Here is a 14,816-nt window from a genome sequence, read left to right as displayed (position 1 = left end):
TAGACATTTGCAAGTATTAAATTAAACGCCAAGATTTTATCTTTACATTTTGATGAGGTTACTCATCCCATCTACATCAAAAATAAAAAAAGAGATGAGGGCATCTCTTCACTATCTTGGTATCTCCCCAAAGCTTAACCATGGTATTTAATAAACCAAAAAGAACGACTATTTTGATGCATGTCATTTTCGTTATCGCAATTAATTAAATGAAATCCCATAGAGCTCTTGAATTTTATGCGGCAAGTTTATGGGCTGCTTCCAAAACTAGCAACTAATCATTGTTTGGAACGCTTCAAATAGACCAATACGCCAATGCCTGTCAGAACAACAGCACCCGCAAGAACAGCTGAACTCATAGATAATAGACTACTTTTTTGTGCTGTTGCGGTAACAGAGTCTGGAGCCATTGATTTGTTTGAATTGGCAAACTCCAAATGCAACCTTAGCGCCTGAAAGATGTTTTATTTAGCATGTATATAACAAGATCAATCAATTCATACAAGATTAAGTCACCAAATAGTAAAAGTTAAACACGTCTTTACCTTTACTCCAACTGATCTAGCGTAGTTAACAGCAGCAACAAAATCGCTATCAGTTGCAAGAAGAATTTTATCACCTTCATCATCCTCATACTAGAAACAAAAATAAAAGTCACTATTATAACCAATGCATAAACCATAAACAAAAAGGCAAAGGAAATTAACTTGCATTACACACCATAATCACAGGACGTTCTTCATCATCAACATTACCAATTCTTTGCATGATAACAGACATAAGCTCCTCTAGATGCTCAGCCCCTGAAAAACATATCCAAATAACAACAGCCTATTAGATAACTCGAAAAGGAGATTCCTGCAAGAATCAAAGAGTGGGGAGGAAGTTACAGAATTATATCAACAGGATCCAGATATCAATGTGCAAGAACGTTGACAGTAAATATCCCCAAGTTCTTGCTATGCTTTTCACCAGAATGATCACTCACCACAGTTTAATCGATGTACACGGCCCTTAGGGTCCTCAAATTTAAAGATGAAAGAATTCCCAAAGCCAACAGACGGATATGTAGACTTTGCAGTCTCTGCTGCTTCTGAAGCCATGAACCCAGAGACATCACTGCATTCAAACATATTCCATGTTGCTTTAAAGAACAAACCATACGTTTGAACAGAATGTATACTGTATAGTACCATAGGGTACCTGTGAGTGTCATAATCATCCGGTGGGTCTAAAGCAAGTGCGGAATCCCAAAATGTTTGCACAATTGTGTTTGCCACATCATTAACAGCTCCGGAGCTACTTTCAACCTACAAAGCACACAGAATAGTAAAATCATATAAATGTATAATTGTGCCAAACATCGACATTCAATATTCAGTATAATTCAACATAAACCATAAAATCTAAAGCAAACCACACAATGCAACTCGTTCCTTAAACTCAGTACAATACACAGGGTCCACATTTAATTGCAACAAAATACATCAAATATTAACTTGTGATTCTCAATACGCAATATAATAAACTTCAGCACTGCTATACTGGAAGGGATGGTGCATGTATCACAGAACTTGGACATGCTAAAAGTAATATAAGCATTGCCACGATGAGGTAAAAAGTGGCATGCAAGGTTCAGATAGATGATGTACTTGGTCAGACAGATCTAATGAAGTTCCCATGGCTGATAACACACGATATTTTGATAGTTCAAGGAGACAAACTAAATCATAATAAAGGCACTGTCTTCAAATAAAGGAGATATTAATGCTGCCATAACTAAAATTAAAAGGGGAAGTTGCTTTCAAATCTGATAACCTTTGGAAGGGAAAAGGAAGTCTTTTAGATATCTACCATTTAAAAACTGACACAGCATATAGGATTTCCCGTACTAATATACAAACTCTCAAGCACCTCATGCCAGATCCTATCATTATTGAGACTGTAAAATAAAAGCATTTCCTGTACTCTATTCATTATTACTTATACATATCCCAAACACAAGTTACCATTGAAATTGCAGCATGAGTTATCTGCAAAACATCCACACAAGCAGCAACGTATCCATCTGCACAACAAATGATAATTAATATCTACATTCTACAACATAAGAAACAACCTATGATATTAGTAAAGCAAAGCTCACCTCTGTCCGCCACAGGAAGATGTAAGAACTTTCCATCATGCATCATATGCAGTGCATCAAGAATCGTTGTCTCCAATGATGCACATTCAGGGTTTGGAGTCATTACCTGAGGAAAAAAAAAGAGATATGGAGAGAGTAACAGAGAGGGAAAATAGGAGAGAAGAAATCAAACGGAAAAATCAGAGCCAATAATATTTTTAAAAAAATCTCAGAATAAACCTTTTCTCAACTAAAGTTACTTGAAAAAAAAAAGATCAAATAAGAACAACCTTTTCAACTAGAGTTAATTCAGGAGATAGACTTTGAGCCACAACCCGCATAAGAATGTCCTTTGAACTGCAGGAAAGATTCACATGACAATAAATTATACAACAAGCATGAAGTATGGGTCACAATCGCATATCTTACAAGGAGATTTCTAGCCTCAAAAACATGCTATCAGGAACAGTATTCAAAATTAAGAACTTTAAAGGGAAAAAGTTGTATTATTACGTGAGTATCCCCTGAATCTTGTTTCTTTCAACAATAACAGTTGAATTAACACGCAAATCCCGCATCTTTTTTGCAGCTACATAGACAGGATCTGATGCTGATGAAATAGCAACCCTGGAAATACATAAAGCTACAAAACTTGGTGAGGCATAGCTTGGCAAACCAAACAAGAAAGCATAAACATGACGTGGAAATTACTTTGTATGGTCACCAATAATAGTTGACAGTGAAGGCTTGAACATGCGCTCCCTCAATGTTTCTATGAAAGCATTTGAAGCTGATTTAGATCAAAATCAAAACAGAGCATTAGCATCATTACAACATAAAAGGATAAAAATGACACCAGATGTAACTTCATTCTGATGCCATTATTTTTGTATCAACATCAATAAAACAATGTTGGCAAAACTTCAACGCTATAAAACGCACATGAAATTGGTAAAAGGTGAGAAGTCAGCAGCAAAGAATAGAGGTTGGAGAAGTTTTGGAAAACATTGATAATAATATAGTTAACAGTAAAGTATGCAACCCTTGAGACTGAATGAAGTTTAATGGAACAAATTTGAATGGATAAACAAGCCCAAATAAAAATAACTCAATAAGAGGAACCAGCTAATAAAACTCCTTGATGACAGACTTCTATTAGCATCATGTTGACTCTTGGAATAAAAGGCAAAGGCAGTAGCAAGAGATAACCAAAAAAATGGAACTCAGATCTGAAAGAGACTGAACACTCAAAATATATATATATATATATCATATGCTGCTATGGAATAGTCAAAATATTCCTTTTCCAGGTTTTAAGAAAGTAAACATACTCGTAAAACATATAGTTGAAAACAGTTGAAATAACATGCAGACAAGTGAAATTGACACCCAAACACCAAACGCTTAAAGTCAACACAAGTGAAATATAGCAGCACCCAAACCAGAACTTCCATGTTCATCCAATAACATTCCTATAATTGCACCTTCCACCTTCCCCGAGAGATAATAGACACCACACCAAAGTTAACACAAGTCCATGTTGAAATAACCCTCTGATTGTATAATATAAAAAGTGAATTTTAGTTGCACAAAGCAGAAAGAAAACCTCTTTAAAATACATAGGTTCAGGAAAACAGTTGGAATTTTACATTCAAATTGACTATAAAATATCACGAATCTATTACTCAAATCTTTTATTTTTTTGAAATTTTGAATAGGATCAATTAGACAGAACAAAGGGCTAGGAAAAAGCAGAGATTTCTGCCCCTCTTTACAAGCTTATTTAAATATTTATTTACCAATGGTTCCTTGGTCTCTTATTTATTGCCAGAAAGATAAACAATAAAAATTTTCCAGGATAAAACTGTAATATCAACTTGAGAGTATGAAAATCAGCAAATGATAAATTCAGTTTTGAGAAAAATACAATAAAAGCTCTCAATTCAACAGTGGCGGTTATAAGCATTTAACACTTTGAAAGACTCATATATGCAGATAAAGGCAGTTCACAAATTACATGCAATCAGTCCCATAAGATGTGCATATAAAGACAGTCAATAACCAACCAGATAAGCTGCCTCCTCTCTGCCTTTCCACCCCTTCAACTGCAGCAGCAATGGCACTCCCCTGCTCAGCAGCCTTCTCCATCCTAGATATGGCATCATATAGACATCTGGTAATATCCAGCAAGGCAATGACTTCACCATTTTCCACAACAGGCAGATGCCTGAATCTACCTATTAATTGCGAGCAAAAGGTTAAACATATCTAAATTAAAGAACTATTTTATAGTTCATAGATATAATGATTTAAAATGTAAACATAAAGAAAATCAACAAGACAAATGTTGGAAATGTCCCACGTCGGTGGGAGAAGGGAAATTAGGAGGCTACAAGAGGGTTGAGGGAGCCAAGAGCAAATGCCTTAGGCATTTTGGGCAAAAGGCCACTCGCCCTTGAAGTCTACATGATGAATATCAGATCTCACAATAATTTTAGATACACACTTCTATCATGCAGACTTACACTGAACCCACACCAGGTTTTCAACATGGTATCATAGCCCATGTTGATCCAAGCCCAATATTAAATTAAAAAAAAAAAGACTATGATGATAGATGGTTTAAAAAAAATGAAGACTTGAGACTAAAAACCTGAAATCTGGCCCAACAAAGAAGACCCAAGCATGCACCAATTTTCAATGAAATAACATTAATAATTTTTAATAACAGACATTTACAAAAGTCTCAAGTGAATGAACAGGAATGAACAATTACAAGGCACAAAATGCACCAAGAAAATCACCAACAAAATTGAAACTGCCAATTTAGGAGCAAAAAATGAAGCAAAAATTGGTGAAGGAAAGAATAGATAAAAGGAAAAATGAACAAAAATAATTGCATATTCATTTATGCAGTCTAACAGTGTCATTAATGGAAAAAATCAAAATTCCATGACTTATTGCAATGACAAACCCTGTCTTCTTGATGAGTTATCTAAATTAAAAAGCATAGTCCCTGTGAATTAAACTTCTTATTGCAACATCAACACCTAATGAGAGAAATGAAACGATTAAAGATACTTGACTACCAAGAATTGGGCCATGAGAGACCTAGGAATTTACTGGCGAAGTCTTTATCTCTAATTTATCAATCATTATTGTCACAGGCCCTTTATCTATGCATGATTTTCATGCAATTAGCCATGAACAAAAAGAATAATAAAGGTAACAGTAACAATGAAGCTAACCCTGAACCATCTTCTGAAGGGCTTCAAGAGCTAGTGAATCTGAAGTAACAAATATAGGATTCCGAGTCATTATCTTCGACACTATTGTCTGCTCTGGCCGTAGCCCTTCAGCTATGACTCTAGTAGCAATGTCCTGACCACAAGATACACAAACTTCAAACATTTCATACAGAAAATACTTACAAACACTAATGTCAACGGACAGACTAGGAGGCAGCCATCAGTAGATCCTCCAAACCTTGTCAGTAATAATTCCTGAAAGCAATGCATTGGAATCAGTTAACAAAACAGCATCAACTCGGCGAGCTGCCATTCTTCTACATGCTTCAGACACTGTCGTCCCTTCAGGAATTGTGAGTGCTTTGGACAGCCGAAGTTTCTTCACTGTCCTTTCTCCCCCAACAGCCCTAAAGAATTTCATCAATAAACCCAAATTAAACAAGAAAACCAATACAGCAATAGACTTATCCGCAGTATGTGAAACCAATCACTTCTGCAAGCTACCCGGCGCAGGGCAGCAGCTTCACTCATGAATTGCATCAGTTAATAGAGAAATTCACCAGTTCCATGTAATAAAGTGTATTGTTCCGGCGGGGAAAAAAAAAAAGAGCAGCCCAAGCCTCATGATATGCATCAACCATGCTAGAGAAATATAAAGATTACAGAACAAGAATTGATCACAGAAGATCAGAAACCTACGGTTGCGGAGGCGGAGAAGAGGGTTTGGTGGCAGTGCCATTTCCATTGCTTCCATTTTCGAGCGGCACGGACTTCTTGGAAGCCGTGGATGGTGCACGCTTCTGGCTCGAACTGCTCCTTCTGGAACCAGGAGGAGGAATATGACCACTCATTTTCCAACAGATTGAGTCTCCTGCGCTGGGGTCTGATCAACCTATGCGCGAGAGACGCGAGGAGAGAGAGAGAGACAGAGAGGTTAGGGTTCTTCTCCCTCCCCTACCAGCTGTGGCTGTGGATGAGGCCTGAGGCTGTGGCTTCAACAGTTCAACCTTCCCTCTCTCCCTTCTTCCGTCAGGCCACCCCAGGTTCAAACGATTTTTTATTGTTTTTATTAAATGCGCATTTAATAAATAAAAGAAACGCGGTTTAAAATAATAAAAAAAATATTAAATTGGACATTTGAAAATCATGAAGACTGCTTTGGAGCCAATTATAGGCCAGTCCGAGTGATGCCAGGTGGATGTTTCATGCTTCGCCCCCTCGACCTCAGCTTTCGGTAGTGGTTTGTGTTTTTCGTTTCGTGTAGACATTTGATTGGCCACCTGGGAATCAATATTTTTATATGGGCAAAAAAATCATATCAATATTTTATGGAGCATGTCCTATCAGTATTCTGTATGGTCAAGATTTTTAATCAAATTATATTTCAATAAATTAATTAATTATTTTTAAAATTATCCATTCTTTATATTTATTTTTAATATGATGTTTTAATTAAAAATTTTATTATTACACTCTTAATTATAGATATTTTTAAAAAAATTATTAATTACACCTTAATAAATTTAAAATCACTTATATTTTTAATATCATATTTTAAAAAAAATACTTTCTAATATTAAATAGATAGCATGTAATGTATAAATTTATAATAAGTTGTAATATAATTATAATTATGATATTTTTTTTGGTAAAATGATATTTCAACTAACTAGTACTATTTATAAATTACTTTAAATTAGAGAAAATTTTAAAATTTATTAATTCAATCTGACAATTTAAATAAATTTTTAATTTTGCATCTACTATATATATATATATTAAAAAGTTTAATAATGTAATTTATAAATAAGATAAAATAATATTCTCTCCCTATCTTGTATATAGGATTGAATGAGTAAGTCACAATATTAATAAATTATAGATATAATTTTCTAAAGTATAAATTACACACCTCTTCTTGTTTTTTACATTTAGAGAGTTTAAAATGGACCTATATTGCACCCATTTTAACTTCTCTAGCCTCATTAACTAAAGTTTTTACCTACATTATAGGAAAAAAATTTATAAAAAATTATTGAGAAGTCCCACATAAGAATTTTAATTATCAAAAAATCTCATAAAATGTACAAATTGCTATCAAGTTTTAAATCTTTTACAATTATAACTTGATAAAAAAAATGATAGCTTGATAAAGGAAAATGACAACTTAATATTAAACTCTCAAATTATTATTTTTCTTTATCAAGTCATCATTTCACTTTGTCAATTGTAATTGTACAGGATTCGAGACTTGAGAGTATTATGAGCATTTTATGAGATACCTTGGTAATTATAATCTTTATGGGGAGCCTTGGAGTGATTTTCCCAAAACTTTAAGGTAAGTATGACAATTCAGATCGCTGCTTTCTAGTTTAATAGTGCTTGATGTATTAATAAGAAGGGATAAAGCAACTTCGAATCTCTTGTGTTTGGGGATTCTGTCAATTTGGTCACTAAACTTTAATATATCATTTGGATCCTTAGCATTTGCTTCTATTATCAGGTTACTCCTTTAAGTGTTAGAAGAAAAAATAGTCCTAAAAAAGCTGATGTGAAAATTAAATTGTTAATGGGAAATATACACATGGATTAAATAACATACATTAGTCATATTTGGCAAGTCCTAATTATTTATCTGTTATTTATTTTAAATATGCCTTAATAAAAATGTATAATGTTAAATTATAAATTATAAAACAATGAAATAAATAGCAAATAAGTAATTAGAACTTGATAGATTTGGCTCATGTGTTTTATTTAATCAACATATATATTTTCACATCAACAATCTAATTTCCACATCATCTTTTTTAAGAGTTATTTTATCTTACAAAATTTAAAGAAATAACTTAACAACAAAAGCAAACGTAAAAAACTGAAATGATAGAAATTAAAATGGAGGACCAAATCAATAATACTTCCAAACATAAGAAACTAAAAGTTACTTTATCTCTAATAAGAATAAAGAGTTTAATTTGGCCTTATTTGATATTATGGAAGTGTTTTTGATATAATTGAAATTAGAATTGAAATCAGAATTGAAATTGAAATAGAATTAGATTACATGTGTATTTGGTGTGTACATGTAATCCTTGCATTATTTATTATTTAATATACATATTTATATATTAAAAGACTAAAATATTCCTAAATAAATAAAAAATCTCCCTCTGTATAGTTGAAATCCCAAGTCCAAGCATCACAACCATCCCCAAAACCCGCCTATTTCATCTTCCTCGTCTACCTCATTCACTACCAAATTCACACCTACCAAGAAGCAAGCGTTCGACAACATGGCTCAAACAACATCCACTAATTAAACAAGGATGATGGAGTCATCAACTTATGATGGTGGTGTGAAGCACCTTGAATCGATAGAGATCTAGAAGGTGGGTCATTGCCGGTTATGAAGTCATCGACTTTTGTGCAATAGATAGAGAGAGAGAGAGATTGTGGGGGCGGTTTGTCAATGGATGATGGCGTTGTCAACTTGTGATGGTAGTGTGAAGCCCCTTGATTTGAAGTAAAGCTAAAAGGTGGGTCATTGCCGATGATGGGTCCTTTAATGTCGGTAAGAATGCATGGTGATGCCTCCCTCGTTACCAATGATCGTCCTTAAACCATGTTGAGTTGCCACCATGAGATTAAAGTAGCATCATCTTTGTTGTTGGTATTGCCATTGATGATCTCTATGATGGAGGTTGTCACATGCAACAAGGAAGATGATGGTGCCTCGCATTGATCATCGAAGACAGGGAGTAATGGTGGAGGAGTTGTTGGAAAAACAGAAGGGTGATAGGAAGATAGAGGCATGTGACATTGAAATTGGAGCATTGAAGCGGAGGGTATTAAGGTTTGAATGGATGAATTCTGTGATTCCATAAAGTATGTGAAAGAATCGAATTTTAACGTTTTTGCCGGAACTAAATTCCTTAGGAATCAAAACTCTTGCCAACCAAATACACTTGCATCAAGATTTTGTTTTGAATTCCATTTCATTCGTCCTAATTCAATGATACCAAATGAGTATTATTTGTTATTACATCACATTTGAATCAAAATAGATATAAAACGTATATCTTGTTTACTTTCTTTTTTTTTTTCTTGCCCCAGTTATATTTTCTTCCAGGGAAAGAGACTTATCAAAATCTCCATAAAGGAATACAAACCTCTCTCTAACTATGTTTTTGTTTGCCCGAAAGATATGCATTCTGTAACTATATATGTTTGTTATATGTGTGTGAAAGTGTTGTCGAAAACCTATTTTAAGTGCTTTTTAAATTTAAAAAAATGTTCTAATTTTAACAAATTTTTAGGATCCAACTCATATAAATTTTTATTTATTAAAAAAAAAGTATTTTCTGCTATAGCTCCTACTCACATCTACTACCATATTGACAATCACGCATTGGTATTTTAAATTAATGAATCGTCAATAATTTTTTCTGCATTTTACGTAATTCTTTATCCTTCCTGTAATAGCTTGTAATTTTTTTCACCCGTGTATTAATGATTTATCTATTATTATTAGAATTATGGGTTATGGACAAACTGTCAATACGAATAATTAATTAATCCTAATTAAATGGAATGATTGTGCAATTTCAAAATATACAAACGTCAAATATTCAACATGCTAAAATAATATTTAATGACGTTTATACAATAAGTATCCCATAACCAACAAGACAATATTCACAATGCCGAACAACTACGACATACATGCGCCTACAAAGTCTATTATAAGCTTACCAAACCAAACCACACCCCCCCTCGCACCCAAAAAAAAAAAAAAAAACTCAATAATATCAGCAAAACTTAGTTTGCATCCCTTATCCTTTCTAATTTTAAAGGTGAATATTTGGAGGAAATGGGAATAAAACAAAGAAAAGTGTCTAATCTTGAATTACATGTATAATACTGCTTGTTATGGATTTAGATTAGTGAGTAGTGTCAATCCACTCACTCAATAAAGTTTCTCATGTGATACAATAACAATTTTTGATTTAAACAAACAATTATAAAAAATTTTGTCACATAGTATTCAAACATATTAAATTTCAAATTTTTAGAGAGGATAAAATTCATCAAGATTGTTTTAATTGTAAAGGCTGTTTTAAATTTTTCAAGAGAAATGCATCTCAATAATTTTGAAGTGTCGATAAAACTTAACTTATAACATGTAAATCAATATTTAAATTTTCACTGTAAAATATGCCCACATTTAATGATTCAATTGTGTCTTAAACAACTTCTAACATAGAACACCTGTGAGTAATTGAAAAACAAAAATTCAAAAGCTGTAAATCTGTAGTTGAGATGCTCATTAAGCGCCACCAGATCCAAAAATTCGTTTGTTTTGCCACGCTCTGTTCCAAGGAATAAATGCATTAATGAGAAATATCTTATTTACAGAATGACAGTACGTACTACATATAATGGTAGTTGAATTATGGCATTGAATTGAATGTAATTAAATGCCGTATGAAACCCCCTTAAATCACATCAAGTTATATTCCACACGATTCATTCAAAACGTTGGCTGACCTTTTACAGTGATCAAGAGCAATGAAATGTCCATTTATCTATGTCATCACTAATCAGTTTTTGACCTTGATATGATGATGATGATGATGATAAATAATAATAATAATAATTTCATAACCTATTGATCCTTCAGAGTATATGGAGACCTTATACAATACACCTTCCTTTGAGTTCAAACAAGGGACAAGAGGCAAAATTCTACCTTCATTCAGCCAAAAAATGTAGCTTCCTTTTTTTTTTTCCTGGTACATAAATGTAGCTTCCTTTTAATGTAACATAGGCACACATGTACAAAATACTTCAGGTTCTAAATGCCAGGACTATATGTTTTTCTATCAGGATAGGATCTTGATAGCTAATTCACATAGATTAAAAAAAAATTATTGAGTTAGTCACTTAATGTGTTTGTCTTTAAAATACCTCTCTTTTTAATCACTTATATTGAAAATATCTATTGATGAATAAGAGTAGTTTTAGAAAACAAATAATACATGTGAGAAACAAAAGAGATTGATGACTTACATTTTGAATCAAAACAGAACCCTCGATTATTAGCTCATATATTTAAGACAGAAGAAAATAGTAAATTAATCTCATTAGCATCTAGTGTATCCTATAGAGACTATTACATACTCTATACTTTATAATAAAAATAAATCAAATATCTATCCATAATTAGGTAAAATAAAATGAGTTCCATACTTATTGTGCAAGGCTGTAAATCCAAACTCAAACTTCATGAATATTAAAAATTAAAAAAAACACACATCTAGAAGGTTGTTTTTTTTTTAAGGAAAAAAAATTTGTACTTAGCTTCATATACTAAAAATACTATTTTCAGTCAATTTAAGGCATGCAAATTTTTTTATAAATCATTATACGTTTTATTAATATTATTAATATTTTAAAAATTTACACGTTTAATTTGAGTGAACCAAAACATGTTATGCATACAAGTCTTCCCCTTCACTTAAAAGTAATAATGCTTTGATCCATATCTGATGGGTGCAATCATTGTTATTAAACTTTTAAGTTGACTCTATGAGTTTGTCCTTTTTACATTTCTAGTTTATAAAATTATATTAATTTACTCATAAACTTGTACTAAATAACATTCAGTTAAACTCGTGAATTGACTCTTTAATTTTATCATTTTTATGTCTTTAGCTTATAAAATCATGTTAATCTGCTTATAAAAAAGATAGGTATATAATGTATAAAACTTGACTCATAGAAGCAATAGGATCCATTTCAACAAAAAATAAAACTAAACAACCAAAAACTGATATTAATAAAAAAAAAGAAAACAAAAAATATCAAAAATAAGTTGCACTATTTTCAAAATTTTATGTTAAATATAATAATCTATAAATGTAAATAAATTAAATTTTAATAATTTATATTTGAAATATAATTAAATTAAATTATGGTCATATTTTATATTTTAATTATTTAATCATACACTTTTAAAGGCTATTTATTAATAGAGGTAAACTCTTATAAATTTATTATCCGAGTTCACGTTTCGAGTTTACATCCTTGTCACAAGTTTACTTAAACTTATAAATTTAACAACTTTGAATGCAATGCTAGATAATCACTAAAAATAATTCAAATTAAAAAAAATGCCTGGGCGTCCATATTAACGGAAAGCGAGCATTAATATTAATAATGCTAATAAAAAATTTTTTAATATATTTAATGATTAAATTATATTTTTAATCATTCAACTTTATATAAGGTTTTAATCTAATCCTATAATTTTATAAATTATCATTTTAGTCCTTTAACTCTAATATTGTGAATTTAAAATGATTATTTTTGTGTCAATTATTATTATTATTTTAAAATAATTAAACCTAATATGTCAACATTTAAGAATGTTTTATCAATATTTAAAATTTTAATGTAACAATTTGTTAAAATAAAACTAACAATGTTAGGGATAGAGAATTAAAAAGACATTTTATAAAAATATGGGATTGAAATGAAATATTGCATAAAATTAAAAAATTAAATATATACTTTAACCTATATTTAATTTAGATTAATTTAATTATAAGATATTTGAATTCTCACTAAAAGAAATACTTATATTTAATATTCAACTATACTTTAAATATAATAACTTTAAATAAGAGGATACATGTGAACTACCCCCTCCGGTTCTATTTATAAGTCATTTCTACCAACCTCATCAATACCAATACAATAAAAGTATAAGGAATAAAAGTAAATAAAATTTCAAACATGTCTCTATATAACAAATCTAAAAAGTAATGTCCTGTTATTTTTTCTTTCTCATGAAGGGTAATTTTGAAAATGCCTCTCAAATATTACTTAAAAAGACGCACCGTGATTTATAAATGAGACCAAATACACCTTTTAAAATTGAACTTATAAATGAGATCGGAGGAAGTATATCCAAAAAAATACACATTTTCAAAATATGGATTAACTTTTGGTATGATAAGATGAGTGGTGATGGAATGATCTCAAGGCTTTACTTGCAAGTCATGTAAAAATTGATGATTTCCTGGATTTCCCTTCTGACATTTTGCTTTCTCCCAACATCTTTTGCATGATAATCGAGGAGCCGTGTAACGTAACCTGAGGACTCATCTATGACTTGCCACTATTAAATTAAAAATTTAATAAAAAAATTGACACAAAATCATATAAGAATCCCATTTTTCATGATTTCATGCCAGAGTAATTTTTCACAAGTTTAATATGTATCCGTCTATATCCGCACCATTTACAAAATGAAAATAAAAAAATTGTAAACAAAATATGAGTATCATTCTGTTAAAAGATAATATAAGTAATAAATACAACAATACGACAATTATTACACATTTTATTTCTCATTTTAACAAATATGGCCGGCCTCCTCCTCTCCAAGGGGAGGAGGGAAAATGGTGTGCGGGCTTCATGAACAGAAATGGGCCCAGTGGTAGTTTCAAAGGCAATTTATTGTTCTGTTAAGTTATATGCAATGCTATTGAGACTTTTTTTTAACTAAAAATTGGGCTCAATTTAATCAACAAAGATTGATCTAAATTTTGCTCATAATCCAAAAGATCTTGAGGTCAAATCTCACTGTCCCTATCCCTGATAAGCCCCCAGAATCCAACCTACTTTAATTTTTTTTTGCCAAAAAAAATTGGGATCGACTTTGGGCTGTTGCAATGTGGAAACTATGGAATCGGAGGAAGTTGCATACATTTCAGATGGATTTGTTAAACCTAATTAATGATCTTGCTTTTGTTATTATGAATATTTATAAAAGTTCTGTTTTTCAAAGACAAGAGCCCACTGCCACGGATGATTTCAGTCCTCCTATTATTGTTCACAAGTGGATTAGAGCTGGGAATGGATGGACCAAGTGTAATGTTGATGGATCAGTGATGGAACAGTATATCGCTGCATATGGTGGTGTAATTCAAAAAGGCTAGTGGGCAGTGCTTAGGAGGCTTCTGTCAATTTTTGGGCACTGCTGGAAACCCAAGAATGGGTATTATACTTTTTCATCACAGAACCATCAACATTACATTTGGTCTACTCCAATTTTCTCTGGCCTTTTGTGCTTATCATAATGAATATTCTTATAATCATCCTTTTTCAATACTATCAAGAAAATTAGAGATGGCTTGATTATGTAGAACTATAGATCGTTACTTTTGATCACATATTTAAGGAAGTGAACAAATGTGCAAACCAGCCCACCCATCAAGATTCACACCAGACTTCAGATATTAATGATTTTAATGATGCACCTTTAAGGTGCAGAAATTTGTTGAGCCTTGATATGGGTTGACTTGTTATCATCTACATAATTTTTTGTGGCCTTTTAATTAATAAAAGGCATGAATATTTCCTTGGACTCGGGGTCA

General features: G+C 31.8%; 1 protein-coding gene across 1 annotated transcript; it reads right to left on the bottom strand.

The window, feature by feature from the left end:
• On the bottom strand, window positions 1-6,417 carry LOC129309812 (CBS domain-containing protein CBSCBSPB3-like). The gene is made up of 14 exons (XM_054951533.1): window positions 6,073-6,417; window positions 5,612-5,780; window positions 5,374-5,506; window positions 4,192-4,362; window positions 2,837-2,915; window positions 2,639-2,752; window positions 2,416-2,482; window positions 2,147-2,252; window positions 2,010-2,068; window positions 1,204-1,310; window positions 989-1,119; window positions 721-803; window positions 546-635; window positions 1-452 (listed from the first exon to the last, which is right to left on the bottom strand). Exons 1-14 carry the CDS (start codon window positions 6,222-6,224, stop codon window positions 279-281), a joined length of 1,635 nt encoding a protein of 544 aa, XP_054807508.1. The 5' UTR covers window positions 6,225-6,417; the 3' UTR covers window positions 1-278.
• Between the last annotated feature and the right edge of the window lie 8,399 nt (window positions 6,418-14,816).

The sequence above is a fragment of the Prosopis cineraria genome, unplaced genomic scaffold (genome assembly GCF_029017545.1).
Source record: "Prosopis cineraria cultivar Desert tree isolate PC_DT_omini unplaced genomic scaffold, ASM2901754v1 PC4, whole genome shotgun sequence".
Lineage (NCBI taxonomy): Eukaryota > Viridiplantae > Streptophyta > Magnoliopsida > Fabales > Fabaceae > Prosopis > Prosopis cineraria.
This window is presented reverse-complemented; position numbering and strand designations above follow the sequence as displayed.

What these genes read in the sequence shown, in the direction of transcription:
- LOC129309812 (XM_054951533.1), bottom strand. Translation starts at nt 6,224, where the DNA reads ATGAGTGGTCATATTCCTCCTCCTGGTTCCAGAAGGAGCAGTTCGAGC. An exon ending in TCTTCCTGTGGCGGACAGAG is followed by an intron (nt 2,069 to 2,146) that starts GTGAGCTTTGCT and finishes TTTGTTGTGCAG; the next exon opens with ATGGATACGTTGCTGCTTGT. An exon ending in CTAGATCAGTTGGAGTAAAG is followed by an intron (nt 453 to 545) that starts GTAAAGACGTGT and finishes AACATCTTTCAG; the next exon opens with GCGCTAAGGTTGCATTTGGA.